This window comes from Mustela nigripes, chromosome 4 (assembly GCF_022355385.1).
Source record: "Mustela nigripes isolate SB6536 chromosome 4, MUSNIG.SB6536, whole genome shotgun sequence".
In the NCBI taxonomy this organism is placed as follows: Eukaryota; Metazoa; Chordata; class Mammalia; order Carnivora; family Mustelidae; genus Mustela; species Mustela nigripes.
The window spans coordinates 168,526,198-168,541,715 of record NC_081560.1 but is presented as its reverse complement, the minus strand read 5'-3'; the positions used below and the strand labels follow the sequence as shown (position 1 = coordinate 168,541,715).

General features: G+C 42.4%; 1 protein-coding gene across 2 annotated transcripts in view; it reads right to left on the bottom strand.

Moving 5' to 3' along the window:
• SORCS3 (sortilin related VPS10 domain containing receptor 3) overlaps positions 1–15,518 on the bottom strand; it is a 586,552-nt gene that overhangs the window by 7,731 nt on the left and 563,303 nt on the right. For both annotated transcript variants that reach the window (XM_059398521.1, XM_059398522.1), the window contains 5 exons: positions 12,807–12,930; positions 11,327–11,439; positions 3,201–3,332; positions 1,429–1,528; positions 304–409 (listed from right to left, as the gene is read on the bottom strand). In XM_059398521.1, coding sequence (XP_059254504.1) covers positions 304–409; positions 1,429–1,528; positions 3,201–3,332; positions 11,327–11,439; positions 12,807–12,930 — 575 coding nt within the window. The remainder of the gene's footprint in view (positions 1–303; positions 410–1,428; positions 1,529–3,200; positions 3,333–11,326; positions 11,440–12,806; positions 12,931–15,518) is intronic.

The window sequence follows — 15,518 nt, the reverse complement described above, 5'->3', positions numbered from 1 at the left end:
TTAGGGAAGGTCTGAAAATTCTTTGCATTTCTCTTAAAGAGAATAAATTGATTTCATAGGCTATCCTTTATTTTCTTGACTCAATATACCTATAAATTGGATAGAGTTCAGATTCTTAAACCCATTTATTCTTCAATCCTCAAAGAATAGGCATTCCTGCCTTCCCCTTCCCCCAATGCCAACAGAGCTTCAAAGAGAATTAATTTCACATATGTGGGATGAGTTTAGGAATGGTGGCTAAAGGAAGAATCAGCTCCAAAAAATCTAGCCCTGATATCAAAATTGAGCAATATTAGCACATACCTTTTAAACTTGTAGATCAGGAATACAGCCAGGCCGACAAACACCACTGATAAGAGCATAAGCATGGCTGAGCTGCTGTGGCCAGCACTGGAGTCCACCAATGGAGCTAGGAGGAAAAAGCAGACAGCTCACTTAGAAGCTATTAAATGGAGGAAGCTCTCATCAGAGAAAGGAGGCCAGCTGATGCCCCATCCTTAAATCTAGTCTCCAACTGTCCTGTGCTGTGTGCTACCTGGGCATAGGAAGCTTGGTTTCAATAATGGAGATAGTGCCCTCAATCACAGCTTCTCAGGGCAAGTAAACTCCTCTGCTCTGCCAGGATAAACCTACTGTTTTTGGTGTAAACTGAGTAATGTGGATCTAGCTAGGGGGAGTAGAAGAGGGGCTCCAGTACTCTTTCTCTTAGATGGCCTGAGTGCCTGCCAACATAATTATGGCTTATCTATTGGGAATTTTGGACTCAATAGTCATGCAGTGTTTCATTCTCTTCCTTTAGACAGTTCTGCTAAAACACTGCTGGGTGGGCACATTTAGAACCTCCACAATCTGAAAAGTCTTAGATTACTAATATATATTTAGCAAATAGTCACTCCTGGAGACCCAGTAGGGGACACCCAATGGGACATACCTTTTCAAATTCCTTTTACAAATCAATCACTAGAGCTGATCTCTGTATCAATTTAGATTCATCTGTTGTAAATCAAAAGGAGTTTTAAAGTTATCTCATGTGGCCTCCCAACCAAGATTCACGGAATTGGAGAACTGGAGAAATTAAGAAACCCTGAGGACTACCCACCATAATCCCAACTTGCAGATAAAAACAAACAAACAACAAACAAAAAACAATTAAGTTGAAGCCCAAGGAAACTGTAGATTTTCCCCCCAAGGTCATCCAGGGATTCAAGAGCAAAGCCACTTCTAATGAGAAGTCTTCTTGCTACCACAACAGGAAGCCCCAAGAAAGATGTGATTAATCTTTCCTAACCATCACTACACACAAGAGCCCTGCCCACAAAGCTATTTTCAGGCATTTGTGGAGAAGCGTCTGATCGTGATCTCCTCCCTTTTCTCCCCAGGCTAACAGATCACATCCCCATTTCCCCCTGGAACCCGGCAGGCACTCACCTAATGTCAGCTGCGTGACATACACTATGACTTGAACCCCTGGCTTCAGCTCAAACTGCACCAAGTTTTGGTTTAGAGCATTAAACAACATCTCTACAATCTGGAAAAAAAGAGAGAGAGAGGGAGAGATGCACAGGAGACATGCCATGAGACAGTCTTCCCTCATGGAGCTAGAAACCAGGGCCAAGAGGCAAACAGTGACCAAGTTCAATGAGGAGACAGGATACTGGGACATCTTCATCCATCTGGTTCTCGCAGCTCTCGGAGCCCTGCGAGGCCAAGGAAGCAGTTGGTATTATTTGCTATATGTTATTGCTTATGGAGAGTGGAGAGAGAGGTGAATTATAGTTGAAAACAGGCCTCCATGTCTCATTCAGTCCCTGGATCAGTGCTTTCTCATCCACGCCTTTATAACTCACCGTAGCGCAACCTATTGTGGTTTCCAATGAAAGGACATCAACCCATCATTGGTTCTTTAATCGAATGAAGTACACACACAGGATAGGGCGGCCCCTGCCAGGATTAAAGTGGGGAAGTAGGTCCTCAGCCCACTCCTCTGCTTTTGCTCTTTTGGAGACAATGGGAGGCAGACATCAAGGCAGAAGCTGCCTTCTTTTTATGGGATAATTTTTCCTCTTTACTTTTCCCCAGCAAGTCTCGGAACACATAACACCGATTTAATCACTCTGTAATTCCCACATGAAAGCCGAGGCTGACTTGGGCTGTGGTCCCTAATTCTTATCTGGCTGGACGTGCCTTAACATCACAGCTGCTATTCATCACGGTAATTACCTATTTATCTAAACAAATGGATATTGTAGCTTCCAAATATAGTTCACACATGCCACTTGCTATTTCAGAATAAAGAGGTCTTATAAAAGTGATGCATGCATTGAGAAGCTGATTTTATTTCTGGCTGACTTGGATATGCAGCCCTGCACTACGACTATCTGCTTCATTTTCCAGAGGAGCAAACTGTGTTGGCATCTCTGCTGCCCGAGGATGGCTGTGGACGGCCATAGGGATGAGGTGACAGCCAGGTGAGTACAGAAGGGACACAGAAGATGTCTGTGCGACTGCCTCATGTGGGAACAGATCTGTGCTTTGTGCGGACTCAATTTTTCTACCTCTCTGACTTAGTGTCACAGGCAGGCAGGGAAAGGTGAGGCAGAGCACAGCCCAGGAGAGCCCAGTAGGAGCTGGGAGTGAGAGAAGCTCCTTTACTTCAGAGATGGCGTGCCCATCACAGGAGCTACATGCTCATTTGACGAGGATGGTGAACCACAGTCCCTTTGGACATGCTGGATCCTTAGTCAAAACACGATGACACAGTCCCTCTCTCTCCACAGAAGCATGTTTAAAAGCAGCTCATTTTCTCTCCTAAAGCAGGAACTTAGATTGACCAGGATCTTTAAGGACAAGAAGCCTATTTTCCCAGATATAGACAGGGACACTCAAATCCCTCCCTCTCTCTCCAGTGTCCACCCCCCTCCATCCCCGGGGGGAAGGGGCAGGTCACTGGGCAGGAGACCTGAGGAAGTTGCAGGAATGCCAACTGCTGGAATGCCTTCCCTTCTTGTGTGCCAAATGCTCTAGTCAGTGTGCACCTGGGCACCTTCTGTTCCTCACAGCCCCAGGTTCCAGAAAGACGGACAGGCCACTGGGCCAATGGGAGGAAGCTCCCTTCCCTTTGTGGCTGGAGATGAGGTTGTGTGCCCTTTGACTGGGAGGTGCAAGCACGCAGTACCCCAGCCACGCGCTCTCTCACTTACTTGTTCCAGGTCCTCTTCATTGCCTTTCCTCCTCTCCGTCAAGTTCTTGGGGGGAAGGATGAAGAGCTCTGCTGAAGTGGGGAGCCCAGGGAACACAGCCACCAGGATCTGGTCTTCTGGGACACTGGTTACCTGCAGAGACCACAGAGTGAGGCTGTGGACCAGCCAGCCTCCCGGAGTCCATCACAAGGAGTGGAATACACCCACGTACAAGGCTCAGGTGTGTGCCGCTTTACCCGACATGGGAGACACAGGGCCCAGGATATATCCAGGATTCCTTTCTGTTTCCCATTAGAGGTGCCATGGTTAGTCTCACTACCTCCTCTGGCTCTTACACACATTTTTACCAAAACTAAAATACTACAGCGGTTTTTAAAATATTGTTTGCTCGGAACACTGGCTAAAGCTCCTCCCATATTTTTCTTCTTTTTTCTGCACAGAAAGAGCTAGAGCTTTTGGTAAAAACATGAACATACCGGCTGCGAGCAAGGAATAGGAGGTTACAAGCAAACATGGGAAAATGCAAATTTTAAAAAGAACAAGACAAGCAGCACAATTTTCACTTACTAAAGCAGGATTTTTGTATTAAGTTAAAATCGCTGATATTGGTGAGGCTTCAGTTAAGAGCTCTCTCATTTGTGGCTGGCAGCACAAACAATCAATGCACATTGCCAGTTTGCTTTTCAAAAGACTTACTTTAAGGCCATAAAAATATTCAGACCTATTCAGTAACTGTAACTCGGAGTGTTTGCCCTAAGGAAATGATCCAAAATATAGAAAAACCCACAAACAGGAAGAAAAACATTATTTATAATAACAAATAAATGGGGAAAACTCAAATATGCAAAAACTTAAGTAAATAATGGTATGATCACCCACCAGATAGAATGCTATTTTACCATTATGATGATAATTAGTACAGTCAGCCAACATGGAAAAACACTTATGATCACTACATTCTGATCTATTTCCTTACATTTCTTTGGTTACAGCCCTATAAAAATAGAAATGTGTAAGAGTAAAAAAGCAAAATAAAATACTGAAAGTTGTGTTAAGATGCTGAGATTATGAGTGAGTTTTTTCCTATGCCTGAGCGTTTAGTAAAAGGATTGTATTGCTTTTTGATAAAAACTTAAAGGAAGCTTCTGTCTGGAGGTAAACTCCTAAAGCAAACAAAACGCTGAGTCACACACCACCTGCTGTAGAGTATGGTTATTCTTCCCTAAGTGTCTCCTGAACAACTCAAATTTGTGCCAACTCAAATAGGGTAGTTTCTGATTTGGAAAAAAACAAAAACAAAAACAAAAAACAAAAAACAAACTTTGCCTCCTCCAAGCAGTCTCCCCTGACTATTGCCACTTGCAGTGACCTCCTCCAAGTTAGCCTCTCATGCCAAGCACTTCCAGATACCATGTCTACCACATTTCAAGGACTTCGATCATTTTGACTGTGACATGAATGTATCTGGCTGATATAATCTCTTCTCTGAAAGGTTCCTATGAATGTTCACTCAAACATTCCTGGGGGTCTTTGTGGATAGATCACTGTCCTGAAGATGCTTGCACAGAGTAGAGACCAAATAAAGAGTTGCTGGATTGAATAGAAATGGAGGGGCTGTTTCGCATTGGCTCAGCTCTATTTCCTATTTGGGACTAGGCTCATAGATTGGAGTTCATTCTCAGGGATGTGATAACAGTGAGAGTACCAACTTGCAGGAAACTAATAAGTAACATTCAGACCTGAAAAGCCCACCAAACACAGAGGATCACTTAGAACTGGCTTTGCCAAATGCCTTGGTTTCCTGCTAGAAGGCATGATCCCAAATAGCTGGAAGTTTTTGTGTTCAAGCCTTTGGGGCAAAAAGGTCTCATCCCTCATCCTAACCAACCAGGGGAAGTAAGTCTCTGGAGACCATTCCAAAGGGCAAAGGGTAAGCCTGTGAGTGCCACTGCTACACTGACCGTTCGTCCCAGGGAACAGCGGTCTCAGTGGCCGGGGGGGGGGGGGGGGGGGGGGTGTCAATCAGTTAGTAACCTTGGGGAGACTCTGCGGCTATGTGTCTAGAGTCACTTAATCCCATCCGAAGGGATATTTGAGGGACAGGTCCTCGTGAGATTTAAGGCCCAGCCATCAACTGACATGGCTGATTATTATTTATTAGTATAATTATTACAATTACTAAGTTATTTATTAAAAAGCTAGTATGTTTTTAATAAGCACAATCATGCAAAATATACACAATTCTGGATGTTTCACAGTCACAGGGATGCACGAGCAGTCACATTTCCATCCCTTTCTATGAATAATCTTTTTGTAAAAAGATTTAAGATGAAGATCATCCAGTAGACAATGTCCCACTGGAATGCTCTCTTGAATCATTCTCTTTTCCTTCTTCTTTTTCTTTTTTGTTCGCTCCCTCTTGAAGTCCTTCCCTGGCTCATCCCCCTCTGCCTTAGGGAGCATCAGCATTTACATGTGCCCTGCCCCCCACCTCCTGGGGGGGTCTAATCACCTCCATACTTGCAGCTCCCACATCTCTACCTTCAGTCAGGGTACAGCCACTTGACCTTCAGATCCACATTTTCAATTCCCCTGGTTATTTTCACCCAACTATTCCTCATGTGTTCCAAACTCACTTTAAAAAAAAAATCACATAATTGGGGCACCTGGGTGCCTTAGTCAGTTAAACGTCCAACTCTGGATTTCAGCTCAGGTCATGATCTCAGGGTCATGAGATGGAGCCCCATGTCAGGCTCTGTGCTCAGTGGGAACTCTGCTTGTCCCTCTCCCTCTGCACCTCCCCCCACCATGTGCTTGCTCTCTCTCTCTCTCTCTCTCTCAAATCAATCAATCAATCAATCAATCAATCACACCATTACTGTTCCTCAAGCATGTTTCTCTGACATAGTCCAACTAAGGACAAGATCATCTCCTCCCTGCTCTGGAATCATCAGAAAGATTCTCTTCCTCTTATTCCCACTACATACTATTAGTCACCAATTCTACTGTTCAATTTCTCAAGTAACCTTTGAATCCTTCCTCATCAAGATTTTGTTACCTCTGGTCTAGAGAACTGCAATAGTGTTTTAACTGGTCATCTTTTGTGAAATTTCTCCCCCACCTATTCACTTCTCTCTCCTACAGCCCATCCTCTGTACTGTTACCAGAATGGGTGTCTGAATATAAATCTATTGTCAGCATTTTTTGCTTGAAGAAGAAAGAGTTTTTCGAACTTCCTGTGCCCATTGGGTATCTGTTGGACCCCTGCAGGCTTCTCCAATACTTCTTGAGCTGCCCTAACCATGCTAGCTCAAATCTAGCTACAATGGCCTTACAATTTTTAGACTGGGTACACTAAACTCTGCCATTTCCCCAATATGCTGTACTCTTTCAATAGTCCATGGCTTTGTGCATACTCTTCCTTCTACCTGAATGACACCATAACCTTTCTGTTAACCATATGTATCCTTTACAACTGAGCTCCAAGGGAGGAGGGCAAGATGGTGGAGAGTAGGGGACCCTATTTCAATGAGTTCCCTGAATTGAGCTGGATATCTTTTAGACCACTCTGAACACCCACCAATCAGCCTGAGATATAAGAAGATATATATGGATCTCTACAAACAGAATATCTCCGATGGTTGGTTTTGAGGTGTGAAGCAGAGAGCCGTAATTCTGTGGGCAGATATTGGAAGACAAACAGAAGGGGAAGGGAGCTGTCAATAAGTGCTGGCACTGGGAAGATGAAGTAACATAGGAGTGTAAAAGTTTCCCATGCTGCAGACCAGGCACAGACTTGAAGACCAGCAGTGGCAGGAAAGGACTTTAGGACAGCCCCCCAGGCTGAATCCTGGAGCTGTGGGGGCATGTGTGTGGACTGGGGACATCTGGTGGTTTTGCAAGCACAAAGGGCAGAGACGTACTTGGAGCTAGAAGCAAGGGCTGGGAGAGCTGCTGTGGGGCACACAACCCCAGACGCTGTGTTTTTTTTACCAGTACAGACAAAAACAAAGTCAGTGTGACCTGGAGGGTCTTTCTGGAGAACAAACTGTGATTTCTCTGTTCTGAGACAGAAGTTTGGGTACTATCACTTGTGCTCTGACTCTTGGAAGTGATGCAGAAAGCTGCCAGCCAGGGAGAACAAAATCCCCCAAAACTCGTTTTCACTGAGCCCATCTCCCCGACAGGAGGTAGGGCAACTCTGCCCAAAAAGGGTTGCCTGAGTAACAGCATAGCAGGACCATCCCCCAGAAGACAGGCTGGAAGAACAAGAGGCTGCCAACCTGAATGTCCCCATAAAACAAGCATCTTGCTTGGGTTGTAGTCAATAGTTTGGACTCTGTACATTCCCTCAATGCCCCCTCAACAGAATGACTAAGAGGAGGAACACCCAACACAGGAAAAATTCAGAGACCATGACCTCTGCCACAGAACTAATGTATATGCATTGAAGTGAGATATCGGAAATAAACTTCAGGGTAACAGTTATGCAGCCAATAGCTAGGCTGGAGAAAACCATTAATGGCAATATAGATTCTCCAAGGGCAGAAGTGAGAGCTGATCTGGCAGAACTTAAAAATGCTATCAGTGAGATCCGATCTAATCTAGATACTCTAACAGCTAGGGTAAATGAGGCAGAAGAACAAATTAGTGCTCTAGAAGACAAACTGATAGAAAAGAACGATCACAAGAAGGCCAGGACCTGACTGATGCCCTCAGGAATACTACCAAAAATTCAAAGAATAAATAATACCTATTCTCTTGAAGCTGTTTCAAAAAAGAGAAACAGGAGGAATACTTCCAGACTCTTTCTATGAGGCCAGCATTACCTTGATTCCAAACAGGAAAAGACCCTTTCAAAAAGGGGAATTTCAGACCTATATCCCTGATGAATATGGATGCCAAAATTCTCAGGAAGACCGTAGCTAGTAGGATCCAATAGTATATTAAAGGATTATCCAGCATGACCAGGTGGGATTTATACTGGGAATGCAAGGCTGGTTCAACATTTGCAAATCAATCAATGTGATAGAACACATTAGTAAAGAAGAGAGAAGAACCACATTGTTCTTTCAATTGATGCAGAAAAAACATTTAAGAAAATACAGCATCCTTTCCTGATTAAAACTCTTTAAAGTGTAGGGATAAAGGGAACATTCCTCAATTTCATGAAAAACATCCATGAAAATCCCACAGCAAATATCATTCTCAATGGGGAAAAGCTGAGAGCCTTCCTCTTAAGATCAGGGACACAAGTATGCCCAATCTTGCCACTTTTGTTCAACAGAGTGGTAGAAATCCTAGCAGCAGCAATCAGACAAGAAAAAGAAATAAAATATATTCAAACTGGCAAAGAAGAAGACAAACTCTCCCTCTTTTCTCAGATGACACAATACTTTATGTGAAAAACCCAAAATACTCCACCTCCAAATGACTAGAACTCATATAGCAACTCAGTAATGTGGCAGAATATAAAATTAACGCACAGCAATCAGTTGTTTTCTTATACACTAACAATGAAACTGTAGGAAAAGAAATTAGAGAATTGATTCAATTAATAATAGCACCAAAAACCATAAGATACCTTGGCATAAACCTAACCAAAGAGGTAAAGGATATATACCTTAGAAACTACAGAAAACTCAAGAAAGAAATTGAAGAAGACACAAAAAGATGGAAAAAATTCCATGTTCATGGATCAGAAAAATAAACATTGTTAAAATGTCTCTGCTGCCTACAGCAATCGATACATTCAATACCATCCTGATCAAAATACCAGTGGCATTTTTCAAAGTGCTGGAACAAACAATCCTAAAATTTGTATGGAATCAGAAAAGACCTCAAATGACCAAGGAAATGTTGGGAAAAAAAAAAAAAAAAAAAGCTGGAGGCATCATGTTGCCTGATTTCAAGCTATATTTCAAAGCTGTGATCACCAAGACAGCATGGTAGTGGCACAAAAACAGACACATAGACCAATGGTACAGAAAAGAGAGTCCAGATATGGATCCTCAACTCTATGGTCAAATAATCTTCTACAAATCAGGAAAAAATATCCAATGGAAAAACGATAGTCTCTTCAGTAAATGGTTCTGGGAAAATTGGACAGCTATATACAGCTATATACAGAAGAATAAAACTTAACTTTTAGATAAACTAAATGGAGGAGAGACCTCAATGTGAGACAGGAATCCATCAAAATCCCAGAAGAGAACATAGGCAGTAACCCCTTTGACATCGGCCACAGCAACGTCTTGCAAGACATGTCTCCAAAGGCAAGGGAAACAAAAGTGAATATAAACTTCATCAAGATAGAAAGTTTCTGCACAGCAAAGAAACAGTCAACAAAACAAAGAGGCAACCCACAGAATGACAGAAGATATTTTCAAATGACACTACAGACAAAGGGCTAAAATCCAAGATTTATAAAGAACTTCTCAAACCCAACACCCAAAAAACAAATAATCAAGTTAAAAAAATGGGCAAAAGATGTGAACAGACACTTCTCCAAAGAAGACATACAAATGGCTAACAGAAACATGAAAAAAATGTTCATCCTTGTTAACCATCAGGGAAATTCAAATCAAAACCACATTGAGATACTCCCTTAGACCAGTTAGAATGGCAAAAATTGACAAGGCAAGAAACAAGTGTTGGAGAGGCTGGGGAGAAAAGGGAACCCTCTTACACTGTTTTTAGAAATGCAAGTTGGTACAGCCACTTTGGAAAACAGTGTGGAGGTTCCTCAAAAAATTAAGAATAGAGCTACCCTATGACCCAGAAATTGCTACTGGGTATTTACCCCAAAGATACATATGTAGTAAAAAGAAAACTGCACCCCAATGCTCATAGCAGAAATGTCCACAATAGCCAAACTGTGGAAGTAGACAAGATGTCCTTCAACAGATGAATGGATAAAGAAAAAATATATTCCATATACACAATGGAATATTACGCAGTCATCAGAAAAGATGACTACCCACCATTTGCATAAACATGGATGGGACTGGAGATTATGCTAAGTGAAATAAGTCAAGCAGAGAACATTGATTATCATACGGTTTCACTTTTTGGGGAACATAAGGAATAGCCTGGAGAACATTAGGAGAAGGAAGGGAAAAATGAGGAGGGGGAAATCAGAGGGGGAGACAAACCATGAGAGGCTGTGGAATCCCAGAAACAAACTGGGAGTTTCAGAGGGGAAGGTGGGGAGGATGGGTGAGCCTGGTGATGGGTATTAAGGAGGGCACATATTGCATGGAGCACTGGGTGTTATTCACAAACAATGAATCATGGAACACTGCATCAAAGACTAATGATGTACTGTATGGTGACTAACATAATGTAATAAATAAATAAATAAAACTGAGCTCAAGTATTCCCTGCAAAGACCATCCTAACAGCTCACAAGTATTTAACGAATCACAAATAATGTGTTAAGCCTGCTTTTCCCTGGATAGAGTGAATTATACTCTTCTCCAGGCTCTTTTGAAATGCTGGCCATGCCTCCTTCATAGAACGAGTCACATGTTAGACTTAGCTCTACATTTGAAAACCCATGTTGCATTTGTCATTATGTTCTAGCACTTTGTTCTAAGCAATGCATTAACAAAACCCTTCCAAAGCTCTCTAAGGCCAATCTGACCTTGAGTTAACTCTAGAACTCTACTACCCTGATGGCATGTTCTGTTTTCTGGACTGCAGCCTTTGGATTGTCATGTATAGCCACTGGCTATACACTCACAGCAAGCCAATAGTCTTGTGAGTCTGAATATCTGGTTAAGAAACCCCCTTGGCGGGCAAAGAACAAGCCTAGTGAATGAGATCTGTATAGACTCAATGAGTGCTCCCTCCATTAGTTCATTAAAGAGGTCCACCTCTTGTCCTAGGAAAATTCAGTATAAAGATAGGGCCAATTCCCCTCCTCCTGTCTATCTCTGTCTCTCCCCCACCCCTCCTTCCCTCCATCTTCCCTTGCCCTCCTCATTCCTCTCTCTCTTAACAGAGAGAGAAGCCTTACGTAACTGTAGAATGGTGGTTTTAACCCATGAAAATTTAGTCTGGACCAGATCATTTGGTTCTTTCCTTTACACACTAACCTGTAAGCAAAGATAAAGCCAACTTACTTTAACCAGAGCTCTCTTGATGACATTGCCAATATCTTGCCTCCACTCAGGAATGTCAGGGTTGTGGTAATCCAAGTTTGGAGAGAATGACAATAGTTGGGACTGGAAATATTCTGCAGGGACAGAAGGTGTGTGAGTAGGGCTGAGAGAGGGATGGCAGACTAGCAGATGCTGTCATCACTGTGCTTTAGGGAAATCGTCCACTCTTCCATGTGGCCTCAGCTACAATTCCTTTTTATTGGCTTCTGAAAGAAGGTGGGGCTTGGTGACTGGAAGGGGATTTATGCTCCTACCATGTAGGATTCCTAGCATCTTAAGCCCTTCTTCTGGTAAAAGAAAATTATTTGAAATGAAAGGTAATTATGAACCCCAGAAGAAGAAAGTATTTACTATTGTTGGCGGTATTGTACAGAGCCGATGATAAAGCATTAACAAGCTGGGCTTGGTTGGAATCAGGCCTTGCCAAGTATCTTCCCCTTAGTTCCTCTGACCTTCCTCCTAGAAACCATCTCAGGGAACTAGATCAAAATCCTGTGTGTAGAGTGTGGGTAATGTTCAGTTTCTTGACTCAGTTGGTGGGTCCACAGGTCTGTTTAATTTGTGGGAAGTCATGAAACTAAACACGTGTTATGTGTGTACTCTTCTGCATTAAATTTACACTTTAGTAAAAATGCTTGCTTAAAAAAAGTCCTCCAGGTGCCTGATGAGAGAGTATCAAATTGGCATAGATGTAGGAAAAGGTGCTTACCTGAACGGAGACTGAAGAAGTATGTTCTGAGTCAGAGGACTTTTTAGAAAGCCCCAGGTATAGTAGTAAGCTTTAGGGGCCTGGGGGAGGTTGTGTGAGATGGTGTTGAAAGCAAAACTTGATTTAAAATAGATTTAATAATTGGGAATGGTTTTCCAGGATTGAGAACAGGAAGTTAGCCTTATTATCCACTCTTTTTTCTAGTTCTACCTTCTCATCCTAGCCTTATTCTTGAGCCTTTGCAGCCAAGGATTTAGAATTTTTCAACAATTGGTTATATGGACTTCATCTCAGTAACTTAGCTATGAGTTCTGCAAGGATAGGGAACCATGACTCCTCTTTTGAAATCACTGGTCCCCATGGTCACAAAGGGTTGGGGCTGCACACATGTTGTAGATACCTCAGCAGGACATCAGATCTAGCTGCCTCTATGACAGTCTTTCTAGTTTAGCATCCTTCAACTTACGATATGTGCTTGTCTAATGAGAGCCCCATCAGGATCATCTTAGGGAATAATAGATGCTTGTCTATGCCCATCTGTGCCAGTTTCTCTTGCAGCCTCAGTGTCTATTCAGGAACAAGGTAGAAGATACGTTTATAAATCTCTTGTTGACCTACATAATTTCCCCCTGGTGTGGGGAATTTTCAAAGCAGTCAGGGGTTGCCCTAAGGGTAGGCAGATGGCATTGATTGGACAGGAGGGGGCAACACAGAACAATTTTCAGGGCTTACCATGCACAGCAATGTCTTTTGTGTCCTGGATAAGGGCATTTCCAGCAGCTACCTGGACAGTGATGGTGTTGGTGCCTTCGGCCAGGAATGTGAAGGAAATGCTGCTGTCCAAGGTGATGAGAGGCTAAAAGAAGGAAAGATACCCATTTAGTCCTCTGTGGGATATCAAATTTTCTTCCTTTCTTACAAATCTCAGACTGTCACAAATCTGCATGGTATTTGTGTGTCCCCAAGGAATCCTAACTTGAAACAAGAAAAGAGATAATGACTTTTTGTAGCTTCCAAAAACTGTGATTATACCCAGTATCCAGGAAGAATAGTAATATCCTTAAAATACACTGTAAAGTGTAATCCCGAAAGATGAAGATAAGTTTGGACATTCTGGATTTTGCATGTCACCCTCTTCCTTCTCCTGGGGCAAAGTAGAAGCAACATTTTTAACCTATTTCAGCTGGCTCTGGGAATAGATCATTTATTTCTCTTCTCCTCCAATATTCTGTGTCACTTGCATTTCCTCCTGTATTCCACTGGGGTGTAAGACCTTTCAGAGAGGTGGTCACATTTTATTTACTTTTGTATCACCTATCATTGGCATATTACTTTTGTGTAGTAGAATACACATGTTAGTTGGATGTATAGTCCAATCACTGACATTTTATTATATCTGTGTTTTCCACTGCAAAGCATTTCTAACATTTTAAACAGGTTAGAAAATAATAAACACACATATCTGTGACCATTTGAATTCCTTTTTTCTTTTTTCTGCTTTATTTCCCTGATCACAACATATACAGGTTTTCCAAGGATAGACAGAAACAGAAGCTATTACTTTCCCGAGAATTTGGAACTTGATGAAAGCAGGTGCTTCTGGGAGAGAAGAATGCAGATCCTGAGGTTGAAGAGTCATTATTCAGTGGTCATCTTAAGGCCTGCGTCCTTCCAAGTTCCTGCTGTTTTGCAAGGTACGACCCAGTAGTAGCAAGCTGCTCTGAGGCAGCTCTCAAAGAGATGTCACAAGCACAGGTGAGCAGACTCCCTATCCTCTTTGTATGTCAGGATAGCCATGGGACAGAGACCAAGAAGGCAGCCAGTTGGGGAGGCAGAGAGCAGTTCCTGAAGCAGGTGCATGTGGGCCAGCCCTTACACAGCACACTCAGCTCTCCTGACTGAACATGGTCTAGATATGTGTGTCAGAGCCCTGCAGAGGCTCACAGATGTGGCTCTCTGACAGCGTCCCTGCTGCAAAACGAGAATTGCTTTCTAGCTCAGAATTTCCAACTGGGCCTCTGAAACATAATTTGATTTTTTCTTCTTTAAAATTCTGGAGTCAGACAGGCTACCGTTGCACCACAAGTATTACGCCAAAAGAAATAAGTCAGTCAGAGAAAGACAAATACGTGTGATTTCATTCATATGTGGAATTTAAGAAACAAAGCAAATGAACAAAGAGGAGAAGAGAGGGGGGGGGGGCAAACAAAGACAGCATCTTAACTACGGGAGAAGCACCTGATGGTTAACTGAAGGGAGTGGGGGGTGGCGGGAGGGCTGGGTGAAACAGGTGATGGGGATGAAGGAGGGCACTTGCTGTGATGAACAATGGATGATGGATGGAAGTGTTGAACCACTGTATTGTACACCTGACACCAATATTACATTGTATGTTACCTAACTGGAATTTAAAAATAAAATAAAATTCTGTAATTCCCCTTTTTTTTTGACCAGGCTGACAGCTGGAGTTGGGCAAGAGGAGAGACATTGCTGTAAGCATGTGACATACCTTCTTCTTTGTTTGCTATATGAAAGAAAGATGTGAGTACAGAAAGGAAGGTATTTGTGTTGAGCACTGGGTGTTACAGGTATGGGATGAAGCAGTAAGTTGTACTCCTAAAATCATTATTATACTACATGTAAACTAACAGGACCTTTAAATAAAGTTTTGAAAAAAAAAAAAAAAAGGAAGAAAGAAAGAAAGAAAGAAAGAGAAACACTCTTTCACTTAACTAAGGGCAGATCCCAGAGTTCAAGTATTCTTAAGTCTGAGTGACAATACACACAAGGGTGTGACCTTCTAAATTAAATAATGAATGAGTTGCAAATAGGTTCTATGATGTATATCAACTTCCATGAGCTGATAGTCACTGCTTAGTGTCCTGGGTTGAGAAGGAAGCTAAAATCAAGTTGGGTTCAGCATACCAATGTTGGCCATGGCAATGAAATAATGTGTAACACAGAGTTGCCATTTCTAGTGTAGTAAAAACAAAGACTTGAAATTCTGGCTTTATTTAGTTGCTATTGTAATAAATTACCTTTGGCAAAGTTAGTTCCCATTTTGAGCCTCAGTTCTTTATCCGTTAAATGAAAGGTCTGGGTTGGAAAATCTTTGAGCACTTTATTGCAATCAGAATATACAGGATTGATGAATGTCTTATGTCTTTCTAGTCTCCAATAGTCAACCCATTCAATCTTAGCTGTTAGGAGACCTTCGTTTGCTTCACTACCTAGTCATATTCTTTGGAATAAAAATGAGATGCCACTATATACCCAACAGAATAGCTAAATTTTCTTTAAAAATGATAATATAAAGGGGCGCCTGGGTGGCTCAGTGGGTTAAGCCGCTGCCTTCGGCTCAGGTCATGATCTCAGGGTCCTGGGATCGAGTCCCGCATCGGGCTCTCTGCTCAGCAGGGAGCCTGCTTCCTCCTCTCTCTCTCT